This window comes from Tiliqua scincoides, chromosome 4 (assembly GCF_035046505.1).
Source record: "Tiliqua scincoides isolate rTilSci1 chromosome 4, rTilSci1.hap2, whole genome shotgun sequence".
Classification (NCBI taxonomy): Eukaryota; Metazoa; Chordata; class Lepidosauria; order Squamata; family Scincidae; genus Tiliqua; species Tiliqua scincoides.
This window is the reverse complement of record NC_089824.1, coordinates 205,382,829-205,410,661: the sequence shown is the minus strand read 5'-3', so window position 1 is coordinate 205,410,661 and position 27,833 is coordinate 205,382,829. Positions and strand designations below refer to the sequence as shown.

Below are 27,833 nucleotides of genomic sequence, written 5' to 3'. Positions count from 1 at the left end.
TCAAGCGTCTCTTTTCTAGGCTGAAGAGGCCCAAACGCCGTAGCCTTTCCTCATAAGGAAGGTGCCCCAGCCCCGTAATCATCTTAGTCGCTCTCTTTTGCACCTTTTCCATTTCCACTATGTCTTTTTTGAGATGCGGCGACCAGAATTGGACACAATACTCCAGGTGTGGCCTTACCATCGATTTGTACAACGGCATTATAATACTAACCGTTTTGTTCTCAATACCCTTCCTAATGATCCCAAGCATAGAATTGGCCTTCTTCACTGCCACCGCACGTTGGGTTGACACTTTCATCGACCTGTCCACCACCACCCCAAGATCTCTCTCCTGATCTGTCACAGACAGCTCAGAACCCATCAGCCTATATCTAAAGTTTTGATTTTTTGCCCCAATGTGCATGACTTTACACTTACTGACATTGAAGCGCATCTGCCATTTTGCTGCCCATTCTGCCAGTCTGGAGAGATCCTTCTGGAGCTCCTCACAATCACTTCTGGTCTTTACCACTCGGAAAAGTTTGGTGTCGTCTGCAAACTTAGCCACTTCACTGCTCAACCCTGTCTCCAGGTCATTTATGAAGAGGTTGAAAAGCACCGGTCCCAGGACAGATCCTTGGGGCACACCGCTTTTCACCTCTCTCCATTGTGAAAATTGCCCATTGACACCCACTCTCTGCTTCCTGGCCTCCAACCAGTTCTCAATCCACGAGAGGACCTGTCCTCTAATTCCCTGACTGTGGAGTTTTTTCAGTAGCCTTTGGTGAGGGACCGTGTCAAACGCCTTCTGAAAGTCCAGATATATAATGTCCACGGGTTCTCCCGCATCCACATGCCTGTTGACCTTTTCAAAGAATTCTATAAGGTTTGTGAGGCAAGACTTACCCTTACAGAAGCCATGCTGACTCTCCCTCAGCAAGGCCTGTTCGTCTATGTGTTTTGAGATCCTATCTTTGATGAGGCATTCCACCATCTTACCCGGTATGGATGTTAGGCTGACCGGCCTATAGTTTCCCGGGTCCCCCCTCTTTCCCTTTTTAAAAATAGGCGTGACATTTGCTATCCTCCAATCTTCTGGCACTGTGGCCGTTTTGAGGGACAAGTTGCATACCTTAGTCAAGAGATCTGCAACTTCATTCTTCAATTCCTTAATAACCCTTGGGTGTATGCCATCAGGGCCCGGTGACTTATTGATCTTTAATTTATCAATGAGGTCTGAAACATCTTCTCTTTTAACCTCTATCTGACTTAACTCCTCGGTCAGGAGGGGCCGTTCGGGCAGCGGTATCTGCCCGAGGTCTTCTGCCGTGAAGACAGATGCAAAGAACTCATTTAATTTCTCTGCTATCTCTAAGTCTCCTTTTATCTCCCCTTTCCCTCCCTCACCATCCAGAGGGCCAACCGCTTCTCTGGCGGGTTTCCTGCTTCTAACATATTTGAAGAAGCTTTTATTATTCCCCTTAATGTTGCTGGCCATGCGTTCCTCATAGTCTCGCTTTGCCTCCCCTATCACCTTCTTACATTTCTTTTGCCACAGTTTATGTTCCTTTTTATTCTCTTCATTAGGGCAAGACTTCCATTTACGGAAGGAAGCTTCCTTGCCCTTCACAGCCTCTCTAACTTGGCTGTTTGCATAACTGGTTTGCATTGCCTTCTTTAAACTTCTTGTCCTCCCAGTTGCGTTGGTATGCGGCGGCTAGTTATAAACATGTTTATTGTGCATAAAACACATGGAGTTTTATGTAAAAAATATCAGTTATGGCTATATGACAAACCTATGCAAGTTCATGCTGGATTGACAGTCAGTATTGTTTGAAAGCGGCCCTTAAAAGGGCTATTGAAACTCGGGGTTTTTAAAACATGTATGGGGGGGCGGACACATGAAACTGCAGGTAAGTAGAAACTTTCAGCTGCAGTCCTGGACATCAGATAAGTGTTTACTTGCACCAAAAGGTTGTAGGATTGGACTGCATATCTTTAATAGTAAATGAATATACGAGAGATAATGCAAATATCTTCAACTTGGGTATTGGATATTTTACATCACTGATGAAACTTGATCTTTGTTTCACAAGAATACATGATTTTAATTGCACCTTTGCCTCTCTTCTGTAATCTTTCAGGCTGGCTGAACTACCCATTGGAGAAAATAAGATTTTGGAGGTTCCTGGAGAATGTCATCCAAGGACTAACAGGAGAGAAACCTAGAGCGGATGACATGAAATGGGCTCAAAAAATTAAATAACTCTTGCCAGGCTTCTGCAGTCCTTATACTTGTTGCCATTATTTTTAAAGAAAAGCCATCAGCCAAATTAAAGACTTGCAAAGAAATAATGAACTAAAGCACAATGCTTTTAAAAGTGCTAACAGACTACAGTTTAAAGACTCACTCTTCAAAATAATACTTGAAATGCAAATGGTGAATTCCCATTTGTACTGAGCACCTTCTGTTAGCCACATCTGCTGATGTTGAACGTTCTCATCCTTGAATCTCAAAAGCCATTAGTTGGAGAAGACAGTGCACCATTTCTAGTAAGATATGTGGGTGGCACAGTAAAATGTGTTGTATCAACATAAATTACCACTTGCAAGTAGCTTAAGACACTATGGACTAACAGATAGCAAGCAGCACTGCCTTTAAGAACAGATTCAGATGCTGCATGTGAATCGGTTGGAGGGAAGGGAAGTCTATGAAATTGTCACCACTTCAATGTGTTTAGTGTTTTGGTACACCTTCCAGTTGCTTCATCTTGCTATCATGTCCAGTCTTAGTCTGTGTGGTGTGCAACTGATCATTTTGGGAGTCTCACTCTGCTAGTGGGTTAAGAATCATTATTGTTGTCTCTGTCCTGAAATAAACAAGTGTTCCACTTCCTCTATTCCTGTATAAGCCTGCAACTAACTTTGTAGCAAGCTGGGGATAAGCAGAGCATGTTCTGTGCAAGTGTCAAACATACACTTGTGTTTGGACATCTGGTGTTCAGTGATTGGATTCCTTTCAGTATGATTCCTCTTCCAATAATAATTGTTTGAAGCTAGTTCTAGCAAATTGGACACATCAGTAAATTTGTATTTTAGAAGGAATAGGTTAATAATGTGTATTTTTTAAAGGTGCTTGCTCCATTCATGTAAATATTATAAAGCCTTAATCTTTTTGGTGTAAGATGGAATAATATTTTAATGTGGTCTGAATGTATATAATTTATAACAAAGCAGTTTGACAATACTAATCACCTTTGTTAACATCTTGTTGCAATTCATTTTTCTGTATGGTTTGAAGGCAAAATGCCATCTTTAGTTCTTCATGAACAGCTGAATATAAATCTTAGAATAATTTAGTAGATTGTGCTGATCCTGAGCTAATCCTAAACAGCAGGAATGTAACTCTGTTCCTTTGTATTGGAGATAGTTGAAATGTTCAGTGTCCTCGATCACACTGTTAAGTGTGCTGGGAGGAGGGTGGCCTGCATGATGTTTTGCTAACACAACCAGATATAAAATCACAACTAAGGAAAAAGGGGCTTTTCATGTAACAACACATTCATCAATCTGTCATGTTTTTAAATACAGAAGCCTAGTTCTTTACCATGGTTCTACCATAACAGGAATGCACACTAAGAGTGTACATCCTGCATCTTGTATAGGGGGAAGAAAGAGCACTACTTTTATTTTGAGCTTTGTGAAACAGAGGTAATCCTCACAGTTCTTGATCTCAGCCAGCCCACTGCCCATGACTTGCTCAGGTATTTGTCTTGATGAGACATTTCAAAGTCACTTTTGTTGTATGAAATTCTAGCTTTTAGTATTGTTACCATTTCCCAATTTTCTCTGTAGATCATGGATCTACAGGATCATATTATGTCACAGATTTAAATCTAAGTGAGAACAGTGCTCACATTCTAGTCTACTTGATGTGTTTAGATTTATGCAGCTTTGCTTCCTTCTTTTCTGCTACTGTGCTAAAGCAGAACATAATTTGAGAATCAAAACACCTTTGGTTTGCAAAGCACAAGAAAAGGTGCTTGCAGATTCATGCATAAGAGCCCCGCTGGATCAGGCCAAAGGCCCATCTAGTCCAGCTTCCTGTATCTCACAGCGGCCAACCAAATGCCGGAGGGAGCACACAAGACAGCAGACACAATCTGCGTCCTGGTGCCCTTCCCTGTATCTGGCAATCAGAGGCAGCCTGCCTCTAAAACCAAGAGCTTACACATACCTGCTATGACTTGTAACCTGCAATGAACTTCTCCAGAAATTTGTCCAATCCCCTCTTAAAGGCATCCAGGCAAGATGCCATCACTACATCCTGTGTCAAGGAGTTCCACAAATTCCACACACTGGGTAAAGAAATATTTTCTTCTGTCTGTCCTAACTCTCCCAACACTCAACTTTCATGGATGTCCCCTGGTCCCGGTGTTATGTGAGAGGGAAAAGAGCATCTCTGTATCCACTCTGTCCATCCCCTGCGTGATTTTGTATGACTCAATCATGTTTCTCCTCAGGCGCCTCTTTTCTAGACTGAAGAGGTCCAAACGCTGTAGCCTTTCCTCATTGGGAAGGTGCCACAGCTCAGTAATCATTTTGGTTGCTCTCTTTTGCACCTTTTCCATCTCCACTATATCCTTTTTGAGATGTGCACTCATGCACATAAAGCCTGGAACTTGTAAATTAAGGTACTATCAAATCCCTGTGCCACATGAACAGTATAAACCTTGTTTAGTTTTGAACACTGTTTTTGTTTTCAGGCTTAAACATTATGTACCAAGGTCTTGTGTGTGTGTGTTGTCCCAGTCTGTGAGCAGTGCAAGGTTAGGTTCAGGTCACTATGAAGATAGCAGCTATGCACTGATCCAGGTTTTCCGAATAAGCTTTCTTTGGGCAGCCTACATTGGTTATAGCAGGCTGCAAATGTGGGGGGATTAAGGGAAGATTCAAGGTTAATACAGAGAAGATATAGATATAGGAATACAAGATGAAGGACAACAGCCATTAGGGCAGTCATATATAATCCTGACCCTGAAGCAACACATGCCAGCAAGGGAGAAGATGTAATAAGTCCTGCATTTAAGTAAAATCTGTATACAACTGGTATTTAATAGGTCTGCTGTATTTAATTAGTATTTAGAATTTAAGAACAAACTGTTTGTTCCTGATGATGCATAAATAGCTGTTTGTACTCTTTGTTAAAGCTATTTGTGCCCAATGTTGCATATACACAACAAGGATCAAATGTGTACACTTATGGGCTGGGCAGAAATGAGTTAATTGTGCACATGATTGCACTCTGCAGCTTTAAAAGGACTCTTTGATAGGTTAGTGGCTAAGATTAACAAGTACTAATGCAAGAGTATTTTCCTTATTATATGTCATTGAGCATCCTGTTAGTTTTGCCCATACCACAGGTTGCACACTGCAAGCTCATAGCAGGCAAGTAAGCTTGCAGTAGTAGCACTTCTCCTTTTGTGCATAGTCCAGCATGCTCTAGCAACATTACACTTACATGACAGGAAACAAGCAAAACAGCAGGGCAGTACATAGCTGTGCCACCACATGCCATGGCAGTTTTCCAGTAGGAACACATACTAGAATTGGCAATACAGTAGAAGACATAGTCAGGTAGCACCCATTAGCATCACAGTGCAGGAGGAGCAATGCAACATAAAGTAGTACAAGATGCATAATTTGTGTACCTGCTAGTGTTCACTGCTATTGCAACTTGCTCTAACAAGAAAATTGTTGGTGTGAGCCCATTCTGTTTGGCAATGGTAACTTGCCCTTTTGCTACATGATTAAAACCTCATAATTCTAAGAACGCAGAACGGATCTTCACCAGTCCTGCAGAAGAGACACCTGTGCAACATTCTTGGATTTTGATATATCTAAGAACTGCCAAAATGAAAATCAAAGGCATGTTTCAGGTAGGTACAATGTAGTAGAAAATGGGGCTCTATGTATTTTAGTGTAAACATTACACCCCGTCCAGTAGCTGTATAATACGTGTGGTATGAGTCTTAGAGCATTTTTTCCTATGCTTTCAGGTACTAGTGGGGTGGCCATGGTAGTCTGTTTCACAAAATCAACAAAGATTCTCTTGGGAACATCCCTAATGGCTACAGATTTATTGTAGCATGCAGCTACAATGAATTAATGCATCCGACAAACTGACTGTAGTCTACAGAAGCTACAATGCCACAATGAATTTGTTAAGGTGTGAAAGACACTGTACATCTGTATTCTTTATAATAGGTCAGCAGCATTCCCATATTGCAGCTGTTTGACTGGAGCCATGCCTATGTGCATCCTGTACACTTGCTGTTGAGGTGAGAGATGAGTCAGATATTTCTCTGGTTACGTTCTGCACTCAAGCATTATGCCTCCCCCATGTACATAGTGGCAACATTTGGTGCTTAGTGTTCTGATGCACTCTACTAGTAATTCAAGTTTCTAGTGTGTTCCCCAAATAAAAGGATACAGGACCTGAGGCCGCTATTTTATTTAAGTATGATGGAAAGTGGTTGATGAGAGATACTTACAAGACCAGTTATCAGCTGTGAATATTTATAAAGCATTCCAAAAGGATAGTTGCTGCTTGCCAATAGTCAGTTTAACTGCACCTGTGTTTTTATAGAAGGTTAAATGCTAGAAAGCAGCTTGGCTTTTAAGATCTCCACAGGGTGAGTTAGGTCAGAACAGTTTTTTCCCAATAAAGAACTGCCCAAGATAGCAGTTGGACTGCTCAAAGCTGGACTGCTACTTGTCCAAGCCGGGAAGTGAAACTCAAGGGTTACATGTTTAATTTTCTCACCCCTCTGTTAACAAATTTGAGTTCTAGGATTTTTGCAAAATAATTCAAACAGGATTTTTCACCTGTTCTGACTTCTGTCTTTCAGGGAGATGACTTGTTAAAATGTTAGCATAGTGACTTTCAATCACACTGAGACGGTGCTAAAATTGTCAAGGAACACCATCAATTTTTTACCATTGTCGAGGCACACCATGCTGCTGCTGGGGGGACTCACATCCTGCAATGGCCCTACTAATAAATGACCCTCCCCCAAACTCCTACATACTATTCATACTATTGCCGTGTTAGTGTGAATTGCTACCTTTTACATTCTTTAGAGATCCAGCTTTTCCTCAGGCTCTCCTTATATTTGATCTTTGAGTAGAGTTGCCATGGCTGTAGGCCTGGTCTGGAGTCTCCAGAAATCAGCTTCAATCTCTAGGTTGAAAACAATTCAAGAGATCATACCACTTGCCAAAAATTTCCAGCATTGCATCATGTTGAAGGGGAAGAGTAATTTCAATCAGATCTGGCAACCCTCAAGTTGGATGCATTGTGTTTCCAGTGAACATACATATAAATACATATAAATAGCCAACGCCTGCTAGAGTTTTGCTGTCATCACGGTCTCTGTGTCAGCAACACGTTCTTCAACACGAAGCCCCAACATAGAGTCTCTTGGAGACACCCAAGATCAAAGCACTGGCACCAGCTCGACCTGATTCTCACCAGACGCTCCAGCCTTCCCAGCATCAAGATCACACGCAGTTATCAGGGTGCTGCCTGCGCCACTGACCACTCCCTGGTGTGCAGCAGAGTGAAACTCCAAACAAAGCGACTGTATCACACGAAAAAGGAAGGAAGACCTCGCATTGACACCAGCAAGACCCGGGATCAGAGAAAAGTGCAGGAATTTGCACGAACGCTTCAGGAATTTCTTCCAGGCCCGGCCAACGCAAACGCATCCAACAGATGGGAACATTTCAAGAATGCCGTTTATAACACCGCCTTGTCCATATTCGGCAAGAAGACCGACAAGGTGGCAGACTGGTTTGAAGCCCACTCTGAGGAGTTGACATCAGTCATTGAGGAAAAGAGGAGAGCTCAAGCAGCATACAAGGCCTGTCCCAGTGAGCGCAACCTGCAGGTCCTCCGAGCTGCACGCAGCAAAGTCCAGCAGACTGCCAGGAGATGTGCTAACGACTACTGGCTCCAGCTCTGTTCCGAGATACAGATAGCAGCTGACACGGGCAACATCAAGGGGATGTATGATGGTATCAAGCAGGCCCTAGGTCCAACACAGAAGAAAATTGCCCCCTGAAGTCTGCCACAGGCAAGGTCATCCAGGATCGGGCGCAGCAGATGGAACGCTGGGTGCAGCACTACTCTGAGCTATATTCCAGAGAAAATGTAGTCACCGAAGAAGCGCTGAACAACATTGAGCGCCTGCCTGTGCTGGAGGAGCTTGACAGTGAACCAACCCTAGAAGAACTTCACGTGGCCCTGGGCTCCCTTGCCTTTGGCAAGGCACCAGGAAAAGACAGCATCCCTCCAAAAGTCCTAAAGTGCTGTAAAGAGATCATCGTCACTGAGCTGCATGAAATCCTCTGTCTCTGCTGGAGGGAAGGTGGAGTAACTCAAGACATGAGGGATGCAAACATCATCACACTGTACAAGAACAAAGGCAACGGGTGACTGCAACAACTACCGCGGCATCTCTCTCCTTAGCATTGTAGAAAAGCTGTTTGCCCGAGTTGCACTAAAGAAGCTCCAGGTACTTGCAGAGAGCGTCTATCCAAAATCGCAGTGCGGTTTCCGAGCCAACAGGTCCACTACTGATATGGTATTCTCCCTTAGACAACTGCAGGAGAAATGCAGGGAACCACGACAGCCACATTTTATAGCCTTCCTAGATCAAACGAAGGCTTTCGACCTGGTCAGCAGGGACGGCCTCTTCAAGATTCTCCCCAAATTGGATGTCCACCCAGGTGCCTCAGCATCATCAGATCTTTCTACAAGGACATGAAAGGCACTGTTGTCTTTGATGGCTCCACATCAGACCCCTTTCGCATCTGTAGCGGAGTGAAGCAGGGCTGTGTTCTTGCGCCAACCTTGTTTGGGATTTTCTTCGCTGTCCTGCTGAAGCATGCCTTTGGAACTGCAGCAGAAGGCATCTATCTCCGGACCAGATCAGATGGAAAGCTCTTCAACCTCTCCAGACTGAGAGCAAAGTCCAAAGTCCAGCTGAAATGTCTGCGTGACTTCTTCTTTGTCGACGATGCAGCTGTCACTACCCACTCTGCCAAAGATCTCCAGAAGCTCGTGGATCGTTTTAGCAAGGCCTGCCAAGATTTTGGACTGAAGATCAGCCTTAAGAAAACACAGGTCATGGTTCAGGATGTAGACTAACCTCCCTGCATTACAATCTCTGCGCATGAACTGGAGGTTGTCCATGACTTTGTGTACCTTGGCTCAACGATCTCCAACACTCTCTCGATACCAAGCTGAAGAAACGCATCGGTAAAGCAGCTACCAAGTTTTCCAGACTCACAAAGAGAGTCTGGTCCAACAAGAAGCTGACGGAACATACCAAGATCCAGGTCTACAGAGCTTGCATCCTGAGTACACTTCTGTACTGCAGCGAGTCATGGACTATTCGCTCACAACAGGAGAGGAAACTGAGTGCTTTCCACATGTGCTGCCTCCGATGCATCCTCGGCATCACCTGGCAGGACAAAGTTCCAAACAACACAGTCCTGGAATGAGCTGGAATCCGTAGTATGTATGCACTGCTGAAACAGAGGCGCCTGCGTTGGCTCAGTCATGTTGTGAGAATGGATGATGGCCGGATCCCAAAGGATCTCCTCTATGGAGAACTCGTGCAAGGAAAGCGCCCTACAGGTAGACCACAGCTGTGATACAAGGACATCTGCAAGAGGGATCTGAAAGCCTTAGGAGTGGACCTCAACAGGTGGGAAACCCTGGCCTCTGAGCGGCCCACTTGGAGGCAGGCTGTGCAGCTTGGTCTTTCCCAGTTTGAAGAGACACTTGGCCAACAGACTGAGAAAAAGAGGCAAAGAAGGAAGGCCCATAGCCAGGGAGACAGACCAGGGACAGACTGCACTTGCTCCCGGTGTGGAAGGGATTGTCACTCCCGGATTGGCCTTTTCAGCCACACTAGACGCTGTTCCAGAACCACCTTTCAGAGCGCGATACCGTAGTCTCTCGAGACTGAAGGTTGCCAACAATATATAAATACTAAAATGGCATGCACTGTATAGTACATCTTTTCCTTTTGCACATATTTGCTATTTAGGTATGTTTTGAACTGTTAACCTCCTTGTAGAACAGCTGAGTGGGCTTCAACCTTGCAGGAGTTGTGTTTAACTTGAATCCTGAGGTTCACGGCAAAATGCACAAAAGTGGCTGAGGGACAGAACCATCTGCAAAATGATAGCTCAGGGCTGTACAGCCAATTGCATACTACACTCATGAATCCCACACTAGGATAACCTGTGCATACAAACACAGACCTTAATAGGGATTGAGGATTCCAACATACTGGCCAGGAGAACTGCATGCATTCCAGGTCAAAGGTAGCCATTAATACTTTTGTTTTACAAGTGAGAAACACAGAAGCTGAGAGATGCAATTACAAAGCCAGTGTGATTGCTAGCAAATAACCATGGAATCCAGTAGATGCTGGTCCACTGATTCTGCCTACCACAACCTGTGTCATGGTCATATCTTGCATGTGGGTATGCCTGTTAGAGCAGGAGCAGTTTCAGGTTTGCCAAGAAATCATTCTTTCTTGGAAGCCTGCGGCATCCATTACGTACCTGTCACCTTCCCGCAGTTCACAACAGCAACTGCTTCTGTTTTCCCCTGCCAGCTTTGTCATGGTCTCCCAGCCAATTTTCAACCTACTGTGGGCAAAGCATCTGCTTGGCCACTGAACCAGACCCTAAATATGGAGAAGTCCTGGTCCACAAGGCTGGGGTGGGTTACTGATTGCAAAAATTGATAACCCACAATATTCTGTTCATTATCCTGCTCCAATATACAGTACCATTTGGATAAGTGACAATAAAACAGATTTCAAGTTGCACCAAGTAAAGAGATGCAATATTAGTTCTTTTGAAAATGAAAGTGCCAGCAGTAATTTGAATTCAATGTAATTCATATTTTGTTAGTAAGAAGAATCTTACTACATTTTCATTACATCTTGACTGGTATTCTGAATTACAAGGTCAGACTAATTTTTGTGTTTAAAAAAAATACCAACAGTTATAGAGATGGCTTGTAAATGTCAGTCAATCAAGCAAGAAAAATGTTCCAAAAATCAAGTTATATACTTTAATAAGGGAGTAAATCTTTCATTTAAGCCATTCAAATATCAAAGAGTTAAAAGACAAAATCATCCTTTAAAAAAAAAAAAAAAGCAGCACTATATTATGTCCTTATAGGAGATATCAGGTTGAATTAAGATCTTTCTGCATGCAATAAATAAAAATGTATGCTCTGTTACCATCCTACTGTGTCTTTTTTCTGGTTTAAATCTGCCTCTAGTCATGTCACTCTCATGGCTTTACTATCTTAGAACTTTAAGTGCTGCCTGGTCATTTGCACGTTGACATCAAACAAGAACCTAAATTTCTCAACTTCTCCATGCAGTCATTCCTTTGGGGAAGGAGGACTCCTGCTGGACCCAGCTGAGTATTGTACAAAGAAATATAGGCTGGGATCCATAGTGGTATTTTTAATGTTTGCCAAAGGCCCAGGGTACGGATGTGCTCAGTGGAATTTTCACTTTTATTTCTTTGACTGGAAGACCTAACACCATCACACCATATCTCAGACTGCTTTGGAAAGGCTTCTGAGTTAAGTGGTTGACCATATAGCTGCCATCTGTTTGGGAAAACAGCCATGTAGAACTTGTGTAGTTTTCTGGGATCCCAACAATAGTATTTCAAATTTCAGTTATTGGGAATATTTAGCACTGATTGAATAATACCTCTTAAAGTATAAGCCTAAATTTAATCCATTATTTATAAATCTTAAAATTTCTATATGCAGTATTTATGAGTTCAGGCATGGGTACAATCGTATCCTATTAAAGACATAGTTCCACTTAATTTTAATGGCGGCTGTATATAATGGAGGCTTGTGTAACTTGTCTGTTTACTCAGAATTAAGTTCTAGTAATTTCAACGGGACTCTTGCTTTATGTCTTTTCTTTTGACTGTGGGTTTCAGGGGTGAGGATCCCAGGATCTGATGGTGTTGACCTGGGAGCAGGAACTTGGCAAAGTTAGGTAAGATTGTAAACAACTTCTGTTTGTTGAGGAGGACTCCTGCTGGACCCAACTGAGTACTGTACGAAAAAAATATACGTTGAGATCCAGAGGTACTTCTTATGTTTGCCAAAGGCCCAGGGCACAAATAATTAGCCTGAGGCCTTACCAACCTGCCTTTATGTCCGGAACCAGCAGACATAATAGCTCTACCCAGCAGGGCTGAACCACCGCAGACAACTATATTGGATCTGCAATATAGCTCTAACCTTCAAATGTTTAGAAAATGCACTATAACAGTTTTCATTCAGGGGAACATTTGCTGGCCCTTACTCTGGGTAAAGCACCATGCACAAAGATGGCACAATTATAAAGGATGGTGTGTTTGGTGAACATAGATTGTTTATAGCAGAAGTCTTCCACCTATGTCTCTATAAGTGAAGAGCTGTAGATATAGGACTGCAGTCTGATATTCAATGGAGCATACCTTCAGTTGAACTCTAGGCTTTATGTCCTAGTAAACCTGCCTAGGATTAGGCTGTAAAATGGCTCAATCCTATGTAGATAGGGATGTCTTAACCCACTGATTGCAATGGACTTGGGCAGGTTAGTTGGGGATCACAACCTGCCCTCAGATGAATTGTAGCAATGCTGCCATCGCCATTTGTTTTGAGTTTCGGGCCTGCACAGTTGCAACAGTGGCCAAGGCTAGTGATGGTAGGTGAGGTAAATCCTGCCAGAGACTTTGGTTTTGAAGAGATTAGGGGTCTTGGCTAAAACAAACTTCAGTGCCTGCTCAGCTGCCTGCTCTTACCACCAGAGAGCTCTCCCTCTGCTCTCTGCCTTTCAAAACTGTGCACACTGTTGCCATACCACTTTCTGCCTCTTCTCTCCTTCCAGATATAAAGAAGGGGTGGAACAGCAGTTCATGCTGATAGGTCAATACTTCGTGGGAATAGGATGACTCAGAGTGGCTCAATCACCCAGCCATCTCCTCTGCTGAACTCCTGAGCTCTGGTGGTTGGGGAAACCCACATTACAAGTTGGGTTTTGTGGGTTCCCAGCTCTTGACTACCTGACCACTGGTTTAAAGCCATGGTTTTTCAAATACAATCACAGGAAGTTTCTATGCGTGGAAGCTTCTTGGAAATTCATCTACAGTAGACAAGGTTCCCTGAAAGACGGTTTACCCACTTCTATGAAACTTCCTGTGCTATGTACCACAGCAGGAGGGCCTCGGATATAATGTAGGGTGCTGCTGGCAGTTAGGCTGTAACACAGGCAGGCAGGCAGTGATAGAACAGCTGCTGTGCCTGCAGAAAGCTACAGGTTCAATCCCTGGCAGCAAATCCAGGTATTGCTGGGAGAAAACCCTCTCTGCCTGAAACCCTGGAGAACTACTGTTAGTCAATGTAAAATATTACCACTAAGCCACCAGGATTGGTTCAGTGCAAGCCCAGCACACCTAGTCAGTGTGCCCTGTGAAATTAATGTGCACCCTAGAACAGTACCAGTCCATCACATCAGATGGTTTGAGAAGCACTACCCTATACCCCAGAATTCTTTAGAATGCACTGGAGTTCCATGGCAGATGCTGTACAAAGATTCCCCTGCAGGTTTCAAAACCACAGGGTTGTTTTTTTTGTTGAGTGTGTTTTCAGATATTGTGCGACCGGGACCTTTATTGGTTGTGAGGTCTTTCTGGTTTTTTTATTTTATGAGCCACATTTACAGCTTATATATTTATATGTACACAACAGACCAAATATTCAGTTTGGCACTCTGTTATAAAATACGTTGTAGAGACAATTGCTGAATAAACAAACCGCATAGATGAACATTGTCACCACGTGACTTCTTTTTCTCTGTCTATAGGTGACCTTTTGGTAAGTTTATCCTCTCTGTGTGCACCTAATCTTTTGCAAATCCTTCTAAGCTATTGGCCATAGCTATTTCTCTAATTAAAACTTTGCCCATGCTGTTAATTGGTGTAAGTTCTACGCGAGGATGTGCGGGTAGCCAACAGCTTAGTCAGCTTTAAAGCAAACAGGATTTGACAAGTGTATAGAAGTTGGGTACCTCAAGAGTGTTTAAACGCACAACCTGGTGAAACCTCCATCTAGAGACAGCATATCTCTGTGATGCTAGGCCCAAAGATGGAGGGCAGTTGCCTTCATGTCCTGCTTGTGGCCTTCCCTGAAGCATCTAGTGGTGGAAACAGAATGCTTGTCTAATCCAGTGGTTCCCAAATGGTGGGTCAGGACTCTTTGATGGGTTGCAACCTGATTTTTGGTGGGTCATGAAGCAGAGCTGCCAATCGAAACACAGATGATAAAGATCAGTCAACTAATGGCCTCAAGCCCTGAGGTTACTCAAAAATCAGATTGGTGCTCATTGCCCTGCAAAAAACCCAGCTCCTGCAGTTTGCAAGCATGCATAAATATAAGGAGATAAATATCTGAGCATCTTTTTTCTGGTTATTATGATTTGTGAATAAATAAATAAAATATTTTTTTCTAGATCTTCTTTTAATCTCTTGTGAATCTAGGTGAGTCCTGATAGAAGGATCATTTTAAAAAGTGGGTCCCAGTGCTAAAACGTTTGGGAACCACTGATCTAGTCTTTGCAGAAACTCTTAGGTTCATGTGTTTCTCCTTCCCCGTTAGAACCTCCATCTGAATTAGACCAGTTGCATTATCAGTCTATAAATGCACTTACCATATTCCATGAAAATCTAACTGAATTGAATGGAACTCTCTTGTGAATAGACATATGTAGAATTGCACTGTAAATAAACTACTGATTTATCATTTATTATCTTTGAAAATGTTTTGTATCTCAGTGCTGGGGAACATGCACAGATATCCCATTGCGTGGCCGCACTTTTCCTTACATCGGCAGCACAATCCTAAGTGTGTCTACTCAAAAGTAAATCCCATTGAGTTCAATGGGACTGAGAGCCCAAGCCTATGCATGTCTCCTGAGAAGTTCCATTATAGTCAATGGGGCTTACTCCCAGGAAAGTGTGGATAGGATTGTAACTTTACTCCTAGGTAATTGTGTATGTTGCAGGTAACTTTACTCCTAGGTAATTGTGTACGGTTGCAGCCTGTGAGCCCAAGCTACACCTGTCTACTCAGAAATAAATCCCATTATAGTCAATGGGACTTACTCCAAGGTAAGTGGGGATAGGATTGCAGCCTGTGAGCCCATTCCTCTCCATGCCTACTCAGAAGTAAGTCCCATTATAGTCAATGGGGCTTACTCCCAGGTAAGTGTGGATAGGATTGAACCTGTGCCCTGCTCCCTTGTGCTGGGGTTGCTCTGCCTGAACACACGGCAGCCTCAGCGTCGCCCTCCCGCGCACCTCTTTCTGCCTGGCAGAGTCCGTGCACCGCAAAACCAAAGCGCGCAGCCGGCGTCGCGCTGCCTTTCTTCCGCTTCCTGCTTGCTGCGCCCTCCCGGCCCGCCTGCTCCCTGCGGCCCGCTCGGCCGGCGCAGCTCACTTCCCGCGTTGGGTGACGTGGGCGGAGGGAGGCCGGCCTTGCAGCGACAGCGGCGCAAGATGGCGGCCACCACGGGCTCGGGTGAGAGGGGACCGGGCGGCTGAGGCCAGCCCGGCCTGCGGGACGGGGCGCGGGGGCGGCCCGCGGGCGGAGGCTGAGCGCGGCGCCCTGGGAGCGGAGGGGGCGGCCCGGCGGCTCCCCCGGACGCCGGCTCGCCGGCTGGGTGTGTCTGGGGCCCGAGGGGCGGTGGCTGGCGGCCGCTGTGGGACGTCGGGCTGGGGGAGAGGCCCCTCTGGGCCCAGGGCTATGGAAGGGGAGGGGGGAGTCCGGCCGGTCCCCTCAGGCAGGGGCGTGGAGGGGCTCTTGTCGGGGTGGGGGAGCCCCCCAGGGAACGCGGGAGTGAAGGCAGGCGGGGGAAAGAGGCTGGCTGCTTCTCCACCCTGAAAGCGCGGTGGAGCCTCCAGGTGCAGGAGCAGTATACCTCACGAGAGAGCAGGAGCTGCGGGGTGGGGGACACGACTTTTTGCCCATCACTGGTCCCAGGGGGTGTCTAGCTAGCCCAGTTGGAGGCAGGGGGCTGGACTGGAGGGACCTTTGAAATGATCCCACTGTAGGCAGGGGGCTGGGCCCTTGAAGTGATCCCAGTGGAGGTGGGGAGCTTTAGAGATCCCACTGAAGGTAGGGGGCTGGACTAAAAGGGCCCTTGAAATTATCCTACTGGTCTGCTCTTAGGGTGCTTCCCCCTCCCTTTGCATTTTTTGTGGAGGAAAGTGGGGCTGTGTGACAGGATAAGTTTTCAGGGTGGGGTGTGACTTTGGGGTGCTTCTTTAGAAAAGAGGAGTCAGGAAGAAAGGCAGTGATAAATCTTGAGAGAAATAGGTTGAAGGGGGCTTTTCTAAATCAATGGTTCCCAGTGTTTTTTTCACTTGCATACCCCTTGGCAGCCCATTTCCATAAATTATACTCTTCATATTAGCAAAAGGTTTGTAATTAATATAGTTGCTGTTATTTCTTATTTATGTTTTCAACTACTGGACCATATCTGATACTATGTGAATTGATGACCAGAAACTAACAATTGGTGTGACTTTCACAACAAGCTAGCTGCCTTCCTTCCTGCCTTGCCAGCCCTTCAAGGCATTGTAATCAGACCTGCCTTTTTCTGTCATTATTCAATTATTTTTTGAGTACCCTTAAAGGTACTGGTAAGTACCCCAGGGAGTACACATACCCCAGGTTGGGAACCACTGCTCTAAATTATTTGTTCTGTTCATCCTTCAGAATCATGTTCTTGCTTCCCAAAGGGGTTGATTAAAGTAGTACTGTATGTACCCATCGTGCTCGGTTTTGAAACAGGAAGTTTCTAGTTCAAATTACAATTATGCTCATAGTCTGCTTAGCTTCTGTCACAAGTACAAAGGAAAATCTTAGACAAGCTACTATCCTGTCTTTCAACCTCTGCACCCTGCATTTCGCACTTCCATCTGCAATATGGGACAATAGCAGGCTACCTCACAGGACTCTTGTAAAGCTTACTAAGATAATATATAGTAGCATTTAAAGTAGTATGTAATTGCTCTTGGGTTGTAAATGCTAAGTAGCTGTAAATGCTAGTATTACGTTTGTTTTGGTGGTGTTGACATGTTCATTGAGCATCATGACTGAATGGGATTTGAACCTAGGCTTGCCATATTGAAACTCAGTTACTCTTAGTTAGTCCTGGATGTCACCAGTGGAGAAGAAGATATGTGAAGATCATTATGGATGGAGTGTCATAATATGCTGTAGCAAATTTTCTAGAATTCAGGTTGTAGCAGGGATGGATGGGTCTCCAGTGTGTAAGTAGATAGCACAGTTTGTAAGATGCAAGTTCAAGCTCTGTTTATGTTGTGGACGTGTTGTGTGGCCTTGTTCAAGCCACCATCTCTCAGCCTGAATTTCTTTCCTGAAAAATAGAAGTACTAATGGTCTGCCTTAAAAGAGTTGAGGTAAACTCTGTAAAAATGCTAAAGTTAATTTGAAAATTCCTTAATATATATAATTTTGTGATTAACAGTGGTTTCTTAGATTTAAAAATGGGTTAGAGAAACTTATGGCAGGGTTTCTTTTTATTCTATTGCATAGGGAAAATTTTTGTAATAGGGTAGGTGCTCCTTAGGGTTCTCTAGAGTTGCTCAGAGTGTTTCTAAATTAGAAGATCTGATGGGGTTGGATTATCTGTTGGGGTTTCCAGTGGTAAACTGATCTCAAGTAGGGGATTGTGGATAACCTGGCTACTTAAAATCAAGGTAAAACTTGAATAGGTTTAGTCAGATGAAGGGTATCTTTTCTTGAAATAAAGAATTTTTGTGCTGAGTTGAAGAAAGCGGTAGAAAAGAGTTTGATATCAAGTACTATTTATGAATGAAAGGTTGTGTTAAGGATGACCACAGTTCTAAAGAAGGGGGTGAAAGGTAGACTAGCGGTCTCATCAGAGTGTCCATTGGAATGTATTATTAACAATAATACTGAAAAAGGATACTGTGGAGCCATACCATCTTTATCCAGAGGCATTATATAATCAAGGTAATAAGGCAGTGGTTCCCATACTGTGTACCATAGTGCCCTGAGGTGCCACAGCAAACTCACAGGGGTGTTCCGGGTGACCTTTTTTCCTGGCTGTCTTAGTGCAGACATCTTGCACAGTTCTCACAAGATCTTGTGCAGTCTCTGGGGAGGGCTAGTGACCAACTCATTCTGTCATGGCAATGCCATGGTAGGGCACTGTGAAAAAAGGGTGCTGTGATGAGGGTAAGTTTTGGAATCATTGAGTAAGGGATGCTGTTATCCTACAAATAACAATCATTGTTCCAAAGGTTAAGAAAATGAGCTAGAAAAATTGTTCTTAGAGTGATAGGGGATCTTCCAAAGTGAATTTGAAAGGGAATGATGAATTTCCTCTAGTTGAGTGAAGGATGTGTTACTCATTTTTTTTTCCTTTTAGGCTCAGCTTCCATTGCATTTTGTTTTTCAGTTAGTTTCTCGAGATGAATAAATATTAAATGCAGTTGATAGTTGCTGTGGTTTGTTAGGCTGCTGTCTGGGGCATAAGGATTATCTGCACAGAACTGTAGAAAGAAACAAGAAGATGACAGTGTAACACTAATGGAAGCTCTCCCTACATCCCTGTGGAGCTGAAGCAAACATAAACTAATCTGAATAATTTCTGCTGGCCTGGAGGGAGTTTGGAGTTGTCCTATAATGTATCTTAGTGGTGAATGGCTAGCATCTTTGTCGCTGGATTATGCTGGTAGAGTCGTACATTTCTTTTAAGGAATCTTAATTATTTATCCTAAAGTCCAATGCCCAAGATACTGTTTAACTTAACATCCCTAGCTGCTTTTATATTATCAACTAATAAAATACCTTAATGCAAGGCTTTTCAAACTGGGGCATCATGACGCCCTAGCCTGTGGGCCCTGGCCTCTGCCCCCTTAAGGGGCGGGGGCAGCCTGGAGTCAGGGAGGAGGCAGCGGCACGATCCCCAGGATTGCGCCACTCAGGGGGCTGCAGGGGCTTGGGAACACTTACCCAAGCTTCCTGCAGCCTCCCCAGGGTGCGGGGAGCCTGGTGCGAACCTTTGTTAGGGCTCTCCGCAGCAGTGAAAGTGGCGTGATCGCGCTCCACTTCCGCTTTAGCGGAGGTGGGGCGCGAGCGCTCTGCTTTTACATTCACTGTTGCGGGGAGCTCTAACAAAGGTTCACACTGGGCTCCCCGCACCCTGGGAGGCTGCAGGAGGCTTGGGTAAGTGCTCCCAAGCCCCTGCAGCCCCCTGAGCGGTGTGATCCTGGGGATCACGCCGCTTGCCTCCCCCCCAGCAAGCACTTACAGTGGCTCAAACTCTCCTGGAGAGTTTGAAAACCACTGCCTTAATGCGTTGACGTTTATGTTTAGTGATGAAATCAACATTCCTATCAGAGTTTACTAGCGGTATGTTTATATCCTTTTTTCTGATTTTGATAATCTTTTAGACAAAAATTGACTGAGGAAATCAGGCAGTGATTTATCACTCACATTTGTATCCCACTCTCATTCATGAATCGCAGGATGGCATATATAGGGGTTATCCTATTTTCTCTTCACAACAATCCTGTGAAGTTGGTTAGATTGAGAAAATACGACTAGCAAAAGATCACTCAGGGATTTCATATCTCCTTGGCGTTCTGACCATTGTATCATATTTTTTTCCTATTCATTTTCTGGGCAAATAGTTTTGTTAAACAATAATAGCTATTTATAAGACCTGTTGATTGAATGCTTGCTATCAGATTTAAAATGATAAAATGAATATGTATACATGATTTAAAAATACCTTAAAGCAGAGTAATCAGAATCTTTTTCACACCTCAGTGCTACTGTATTCTACCTTGTCAGTTCAGAATGAAACTATAAAGCTGGTTTTACTTTAAAGTTCTGCTTTGACAAATTAGTACAGAGGCATACTTGAACTAAAGGTTAAATATATACTGTGCAGGAAATAATTCTTGAATGAGGAAGCGAAAAATAATGCTCCATTTGTAACTATGGTGTTTTTAATGTCAGTCTTCATTTTAGAGGTTTGAGACGGAAGTAAGGTTTGCAATATTTTGTCACATGTCAGCTAATCTATTAATCTTCCTTGAGGCCTGCATTTGATATTCCTGCTACAAATGTGCTCTCTTTTGGCAGCCGATTTGAAAAGCTGACACCTTCCCTTTTTGACACTTCCAACAGTATATTGACCTGTGTTCTGGTGTAATGTCAACACAGCATCAAGATATCACCATTTTTTGTGCTGTTGTGCAGGTGGCCTGGTTGGAACTTTCTCTCAACCACTTTAGTGCTGTTTCAGGCAGAGCTAGGATGGGGCTGTTGGTATAAAATGTGATGCTGACGTGGGACTTCATGTCCTTTCATCCTGTGAAGCCTACAGTCCCTTAATCCTTTGCAGCTGCTGACTTTGCAGTTTAGAATTGGCTGGAAGAACAAGGCAAATGACTTTCTTCTGCCTTTTTTCTTTTCCTGACTGGCTTTGAAGGCCATTACTTAGAAATGCTGTAGGAAATATACTACGCTGTCTCAAGGAAACAGGTTCTAGTTGGGGTGAGTGGCTTCCATATGATGGGGTAGCAGTGTCGTAAGCCATAGTACATGCACATCTAGATAGACAACTGAGAGAGGCAACTGTGTGCTTGCCTTTCCATTCTTATCGCACAATTGACCTTGTCATGTTAAAAGCAAAGATGTATGCCTTTCAGTTTTGATCACGTTAAGGGCATGTGTGTGCATTAACAGTGCTATATATGTCATTTGCAAGCTTGCAGTTTTAAAGTAAATATAGGAGGTCAAGCTTTAAAAGTAGGATATAGGCCTGCAGCATGGTTTGGGCTGCTACTTTGAATCAAGTTTCACTTGTGCACTGTTGACTTACGCAAATAATTGAAGTTTGACTGTGACTGTGGTATTGGCTGTTGGCAAAAGAATAACAAGTAGAAGGAGATGCAGAATAGGCCAAAAGGAAATTTGCTGCTGTTCAGAGGATAGCAAGTATACATCCTGTAGCAGCAGTAGATAAAATATAGCATATGAACATGCCTCATACCAAGGCAGGCCATTGTTCCATTGAGTCCAGTGTGGTCTACTCTAATGGCAGCAACTCTCCAGGGCCTCAGACAGGTATTTCCCAACCCTGCTACTTTAGATCCTTTCAGTTGGAGATGCCACTGTTAATCCTGAGACCTGCTTCATGGAATGCATGTTCAGAATTAGTGAGCTATGGTTTCTGGGCAGACAAGCATTGTCAGTTTAGAGGGGAGTTGCTACTACCTGCTTGTTGATTTCCCCCCATTCTCTTTCACTTCTTGACATGGAAGTCAAACCCAGGCTCATGGCACTAAGCAGTGGAGGAGCCAAATGTGCATATAGAACTTCAGCAGGCCTAATAAAGAGTGTGGCCATTTCAGCCTGGAGAAATCTGCCACAACAGGCTGGACAGCCTCTCTTGGCTGCCCCTTCAAGCATTCAGTGTTAAGTTAAAGTTAATACCTGCTTACTGAGTGTATTGAGTCTCCTATAACAAAAGTCATTAGAGTCTAAATCATGAGCAGCACCCAGTTTGAAGTGTGAACTGCTTTGCCTCTTTCCTGAATGCTCTGGGATGTATCCCAGCAATAATAATTTATTGCAGCTACCTTGTAGCTTTGGGCAACCAATTAGCACTATTTTTCAAATGTGAAGTGAAATTTAATTGTATTTACTTTATATAATACTCTTCAGTAAGTAATTAGGATAGCTGAACAACTATGAACAACTAAAAAATAAAGATTCAGTGACATAACAAATAATGGTATCACAATAAAATAGCGTCAAAACACTGAAATAACGTACACAGCCATTTTTGAACAATGAAAATATTTTGGGTGCCTAGTTATGTGAGAGGGTTAAGAATGCAAATGTACCTCTTTATGTGATTTAATGAGCAGTGACTATGATTGTGGTTCTAATTCCCCAGATGACTTAAAAAAAAAAGTAATTAATATGAATGTTGAGCATTTTTGTATAGGAAATTCAAAGCATATAACTATTTTAGAATAGTTGTAAAGGTTTGGCTGCCTGTATGCACTTCAAGTATGGATAATATAATTATGATGATTCAGTTTGCTAACATTTCACCCTCTTTCATTTCGGAGACATTATGACTTCAAGATGCATGCTTTAAAAAAAATGGATTTATAACCTGCCCTAGTGTGGCAGTGTTGTAAAGGAGTAATCATGTTCTCATTAGACTGTTTAAGGCTGATTCACACAACAAAAATTCCTACAGCAACCTCAGGGGAAGTGAATGCAAGTGATAACTTTGTCTGTGCTAAGTGGTAGTTTCATTGGTCATAGAGCATGCTCTTTCCACTAAACAGTCTGAGCACTTCATTTAGTGATCAAATGACGTTTTTGCCTGCTGTGTGTGTGTGTGTGTTTCCCCTGAGACTTCTGTATTCGGATCATGAAACACATGTGACACTCAGTATTTGTCTAATTGACTTGTTCAGAATGTCTTCACTGCTAATGCTAAGCTCTAAAACCATGGCCTTTAACAGGGAAAACACTAGGGCATAGGATTCGCTCATAAAAGCATGCCCAGTAGAATCTTGAACTCCTTCCTTTTGTGTGTTAGTTTCTTATGTCATGTCATATAAACTATTTTACAAACTTTCCTCAGTTTCAAAACATGCTGCCATTAAAAGGGGAAGGGGACTGCATTCAAGAAGGTCATAATCATGCTAAGAAACACCAAGTGCCAATCTTTCTTGCTTGTGTAGAATACAGACAAACCCCCGTATCCACGGGGTTTCCATTCTGGAACCCCCTGTGTATACCTGAATTTGCTATACCTGAATTTGATATTGGGGGGTGGGTGGGAGATGCTCCCCTCACCACTTAAGAGTCTTTGGAGCCTGCACGCATCTGTCCACAGCCTCTGCTGGGCTCAGAATGACTGATATAGAGAAAAAAAAGTCATTTCAGTTTTTCCTCCAAGCTGGAAATGATGTTTTTTATGCCTTTAAAATGTATTAGGAGGACTGGAGATGTTCCTTATCTGTAGGTTCGGCATCTGCAGATTTGGATATCCACAGATGCCCAAACCCATGGCTGGACAGCCTTAGAACACCTGGGCACAAGTGGATGAAATGCCTTCCAGTTGCACGCAGGAGGCCTTCTGAGGAGGTCAGGAGCCCACGTGTGACTTCTGGAGGGCCAGGTGCTCCCCAGGTAAGTAAATGTTGCGGCATGCCAGGCTCCCCCCATAGATTTCATTATCTGTGGAATTTGATATCCACAGGGGTCCTGGATAAATCCCCCATGGATACCAAGTGCCCCTGTATTTTAAATTAATTATATCTTCCCTTTTGGTAGGTGCCCGGGGCAGCTCACAACAGAAGTTAAAAATAGCAAGTGAGCAATTGAAGCATATTAAAAAGTATCAGCACAACAAGCAGTCATTAATGAATCATCACAGAAGACGCAAAGAAACAATAAACTCAAACAAAATAAGAGCATAACTGCTGTCACAAAATCAGTGAAGAGGTTTTTTTTGTTGGCAACCTTCAGTCTCGAAAGACTATGGTATCGCGCTCTGAATATCTGGTGAAGAGGTACTCACACTAATAGCAAGTTTTTCCATGTATAGTGTGAACAGAGAAGGCACTCTCTTGGACCACCACCTGTGGTCCTATTTGGCAGTGAAACCTTGAGATGGACCCTTCCTGCTGACAGGCTGTTTCATAAAGGAGATCTACAGGTCCACCCTTTTCATCCATGAATTTTGGATCTGGAGATTTGTCTTTACACAGATGGTGGAAGCATTTGAGAAATGCTTCTGTGATGCATTTTGGTGTGATGCAAGGCCAAGGAAGGGGGAGGGGGCCTTGGTGCAACCCTGAAATTGCTTCTGGGAATGCCATACTGTCCTGCAGCCCTCCAGCTTGCCATGGGATAGTTAGGAAAACATCCCCCTCCCCCGCTTTTTTCACTTGTTTAAACATTTTTAAAAGGGACCAGGTTTTTTTTTTAAATCATGGACTTGATTTAACCTCTTTTTTACCATCCATGGGGGCTCCTAAAACAGATCCCCTGCAGATTACTAGGGTCGACTGTAGTCTTTTATATCTACCTTAATATCAAAAGCAGGATTATGTGCTGGTTTAATGTGTGTTCCCTAGATCAGCGGTTCTGTCAGTAACATTCTGTCAGAACAATGGGAAAGATCCATAATATGTACTTTTGAAAATTTTATAACAGGCTTTGAAAGGGAGTAGTTTGGAAGGAGAAAGGTGGTTGCTGTGTTTGTGTGTGTGTGTGTGTGTGTGTGTGTGTGTGTGTACTTTAAATGTCTGAGTGACTACAGATTCTTACAGAAAACTAAGAAATAGTATTGTGTGGTTTCTAATATGCTCAAGAGAACCCAAGTATAAATTGACCAAAATAGCTACTTGATTGTTGCCAATTTAGCACAAGTTGTGAAAAACAAAATCCATGACTCTGACTTTTGTTGATTTAGAATTCAGCATAGTTAAACTCTTGATCTCACCTCTTCCTGCTTCTAGTGCCATGATCACCACCAAGAGGCAGGACTTGGTGGATTACAGGCTCTGTCAGCTCTCAAAATTTTGAAAATCTATTATTTTGTGACTACGTGCAATTATAGATAGGGGAAAAATAGGTTAATTAAAGCAGATCTGCTGTAACATATGTTCTGAGGTCTTATTTTTACAAAGAGCTGTTTGATATCCATAGAAACTTAATATAGTTATTTAATCTGATCTCTTTAGCAAGAATTGATTTTAGTACAAATCCATAATCAGTGCTTTGTTCAATTTAATGTTTTGTTTTGATAATGTAGCAGAGTGCCAGTTCATTTTTATCATCCGCGTGGAGGATGTTTTAGGATGTTAGAATGGGTGCAAGGTCTGCTTTCAAACTCTGAATAGTGTAGAAAACAATATGAGGTAAGAATTTATATTCCATGGTAGTCCCAGAGTCCAGCTGGTCTAGCACTATGTCTCCAGCAATGATGCATGAACAATCAGATACATGGAGTTTGTATTCCCTTTGTCCCTGTTTTCTGATAATCAGAAGTATACTTCCTTTGAACCTAGAGGCCCTGTTTAACTATATGGCAAATAAGCTAATTGTAATCTATGCTATGTGGATTTGTCTAATGTTTTTATGGCTTCTGATACAAAATACCCTCTAATCTAAAATGTATTTATTGTTGAAGTGTTGCATACAAAGTGTATTCTCATTTACTGGCTACTGGTAAGCTTACCTCTCTGCCTTAAAGGGGTGTAGTAAAGGAACAGAAATGTAAGACTGGCAGACAAGAAGAGATTATAGGTGTGCACCACTTAATGGCAGGGATACGTTCTCTAATCCCTGTTATGTGATTCGATCATTAAGCGAACATTCTACCGAAACTTGTGCCTTAACAGACACTCCTTGTCAGGCACTAGTTGGCTGCACAGGCTACTGAAGGTAGACTACCTCTTCTTTGCATTAAGAGTCTCTTTGTTGTGTAAACAGATACTCTGCTGCAGCCATGGAAGACCTGACTGCATCATTAAGAGCCTCTTTGTTGTGCTTTGGCCACCCTTGTATATGCAGTCCATCAGTAAGCGGAAGGTTGTTCAGCAGCGCACACCTGTGTTAGCAAAGAGAAACTGATACCCAGGGATGAGCTGGTGTGGGCAGAAGGAGATATTTTGTTTTCTGGTATCTAAGACCCAAAAAACCTCAGGACTTGGGAAAAGTCAAACTTTCACTTACTGAGTTATAGGCTGTGTCACCCTAACCTGACTCTTGTGAATCAAGTAGATCAGAGTTTCTTAACGAATAGTTACCACTGGTGGTACTTGAGGTGGTATCCAATGGTACTCGAGGGACCCCCAGAGCCCTGCTGCCTGGCAGTGAGATCAGCAATTTAATGTAAAAAGCAGCAGTAGGAGGCTTGATTTGGCAGGCAGAGCTCCAATGTGCACTTCTTGCACACTCGATAAAACCTTCCTATCTGCCCTAAGCCTCTTATTGGTGTTTCTTGCATTGCAATCTGGAAGTAACTGGAGAGGGTATCATCACCAGTTACTTCTGATCGTACTTCCAGTAGTGGGCCACGCAAAGTGGTACAGTGGAGGACAAACGTTGAGAAACACTGAAGTAGATGGATGGATGGTCTGTTGCCACTTGAAATTTATACTGGTATGAGAGATTTACAGACACTTCTTTGCATGTCTGTTCAGAGGTAAGTCCTGTTGTTCAGTGAGACTTGCTTCTTGGTAGGTGTGTATAGGATTGTCGTCTTAATTTTGAAATTGGGCTGTGGATACTAAGCAATTAAAAGCTAATTTTTCTAGGTTTTAATAGTGTAGCTAACCTTGTATGTCTGACTGGCATGATATCATAAGAGGTGCAAAGTAGATGACAGTATTCATTTTTTGTTGAGAGTGCAAACTTGATGTTTCTGGCAAACTAATCCTAGAAAACACTTTGACATGTGCAAACCTGATAAATCTGCTATCAGACAACATGAAGGTGGGTAAATCTGTTCAGTGTCTGGGCCATGTTGTTTCTGTCATATGTAAAGACCTGCCATTTCCTTGGTCATTTTCAAGCCTGCAGCCTGATTTAATTTTGGGTCAGGGCTTTTTCACCAGTGGCCATCACCCTAGCAGATACAGGGTGGTTTTGTTCGCTGTGGTATTTGGGGCACATTATAGTTTGCTTTTGCCCCTTTACATTTGTCAATATATTTGCAAGCACACTCCCCCCTCCCCCATCAAGATCTTCACCCTTATACACAAGGAGAAATCCAGGGCAGTGAAAAATGCCCCATATTTCACAGTAACACCCAAGAGCAGCAGTTTTCAAACTCTCAAGGAGTTTGAAAACCGCTCTAGTTCTTGCGTGGCGGGGGGGAGGCAACAAGGAGATCCCTAGGATCGTGCCACTCAGGGGGCTGCAGGGGCTTGTCTGTACTTACCAGAGCCTCTTGCAGCGTCCCGGGGATGCGGGGAGCCCTGCATGAGTGTCTACAGGGCTCCCTGAAGCTTTGAAAGTGAAAGCGGAGTGATTTCGTCCTGCCTCCGCTAAACCAGAAGTAGAGTGCAATCACTCCACTTTAACTTCTTAAGCTTCAGGGAGCCCTGCAGACGCTCCATCCCTGGGAGACTGCAGGAGGCTCTGGTGGTACAGCCAAGCCCCTGCAGCTCCCTGAGCGATGCGTTCTTGGGGATCACGCTGCCCCCACCCCTTAAGGGGAAAGAGGCCAGGGCCCTCAGGCTGGGGCTTTGCCCCAGTTTGAAAACCCCTGCCAAACAGGTTTGAAAAACAGCTAGTTGTCTTACTGCTTTTCCAGGCTCAGCACAGCAGGGATAAAAGCTGCCACCCTCCCATGGAGCTGAGGGAGGAGGCAAAGCATTGCCTCTAGTCACAGTGGGCCTCTGAAGGCATCTGAAATGTAGTGTGGTGTGGCAGTTAAGACCCTCCCTCTTGAGGGAGGAGTACGGCTAACAGCAGGAGTAAATTTTGTCTGGCCCCAAGGGCTAGTTAAAAACTTATTAAGCGCTGCTTATGCTGCATTACTTCTATCTCTGCATCCATGGGTTACTGTATATATAATACCAAAACAAAAGTGCTTCTCTGTACCAACCCACTGCTCTCATGCCTTTCTGAGTACCTTCTT

At 43.5% G+C, this 27,833-nt stretch overlaps 1 protein-coding gene across 5 annotated transcripts in view; it reads left to right on the top strand.

Moving 5' to 3' along the window:
* Nucleotides 1-27,833, top strand: part of LOC136647966 (ubiquitin-conjugating enzyme E2 variant 1) — a 78,205-nt gene that overhangs the window by 31,663 nt on the left and 18,709 nt on the right. Inside the window, exon 6 of one of the 5 annotated variants that reach the window (XM_066623871.1) lies at nt 2,124-3,243. The exons of 1 other annotated variant lie outside the window; for it this stretch is intronic. In XM_066623871.1, the coding sequence (XP_066479968.1) occupies nt 2,124-2,245 (122 nt within the window). In that variant the 3' untranslated portion in view covers nt 2,246-3,243. Of the gene's footprint in view, nt 1-2,123; nt 3,244-15,557; nt 15,665-15,744; nt 15,807-27,833 lie in introns of those variants that run through there. 3 more of the 5 variants (XM_066623875.1, XM_066623873.1, XM_066623874.1) reach the window with 3 other exon arrangements.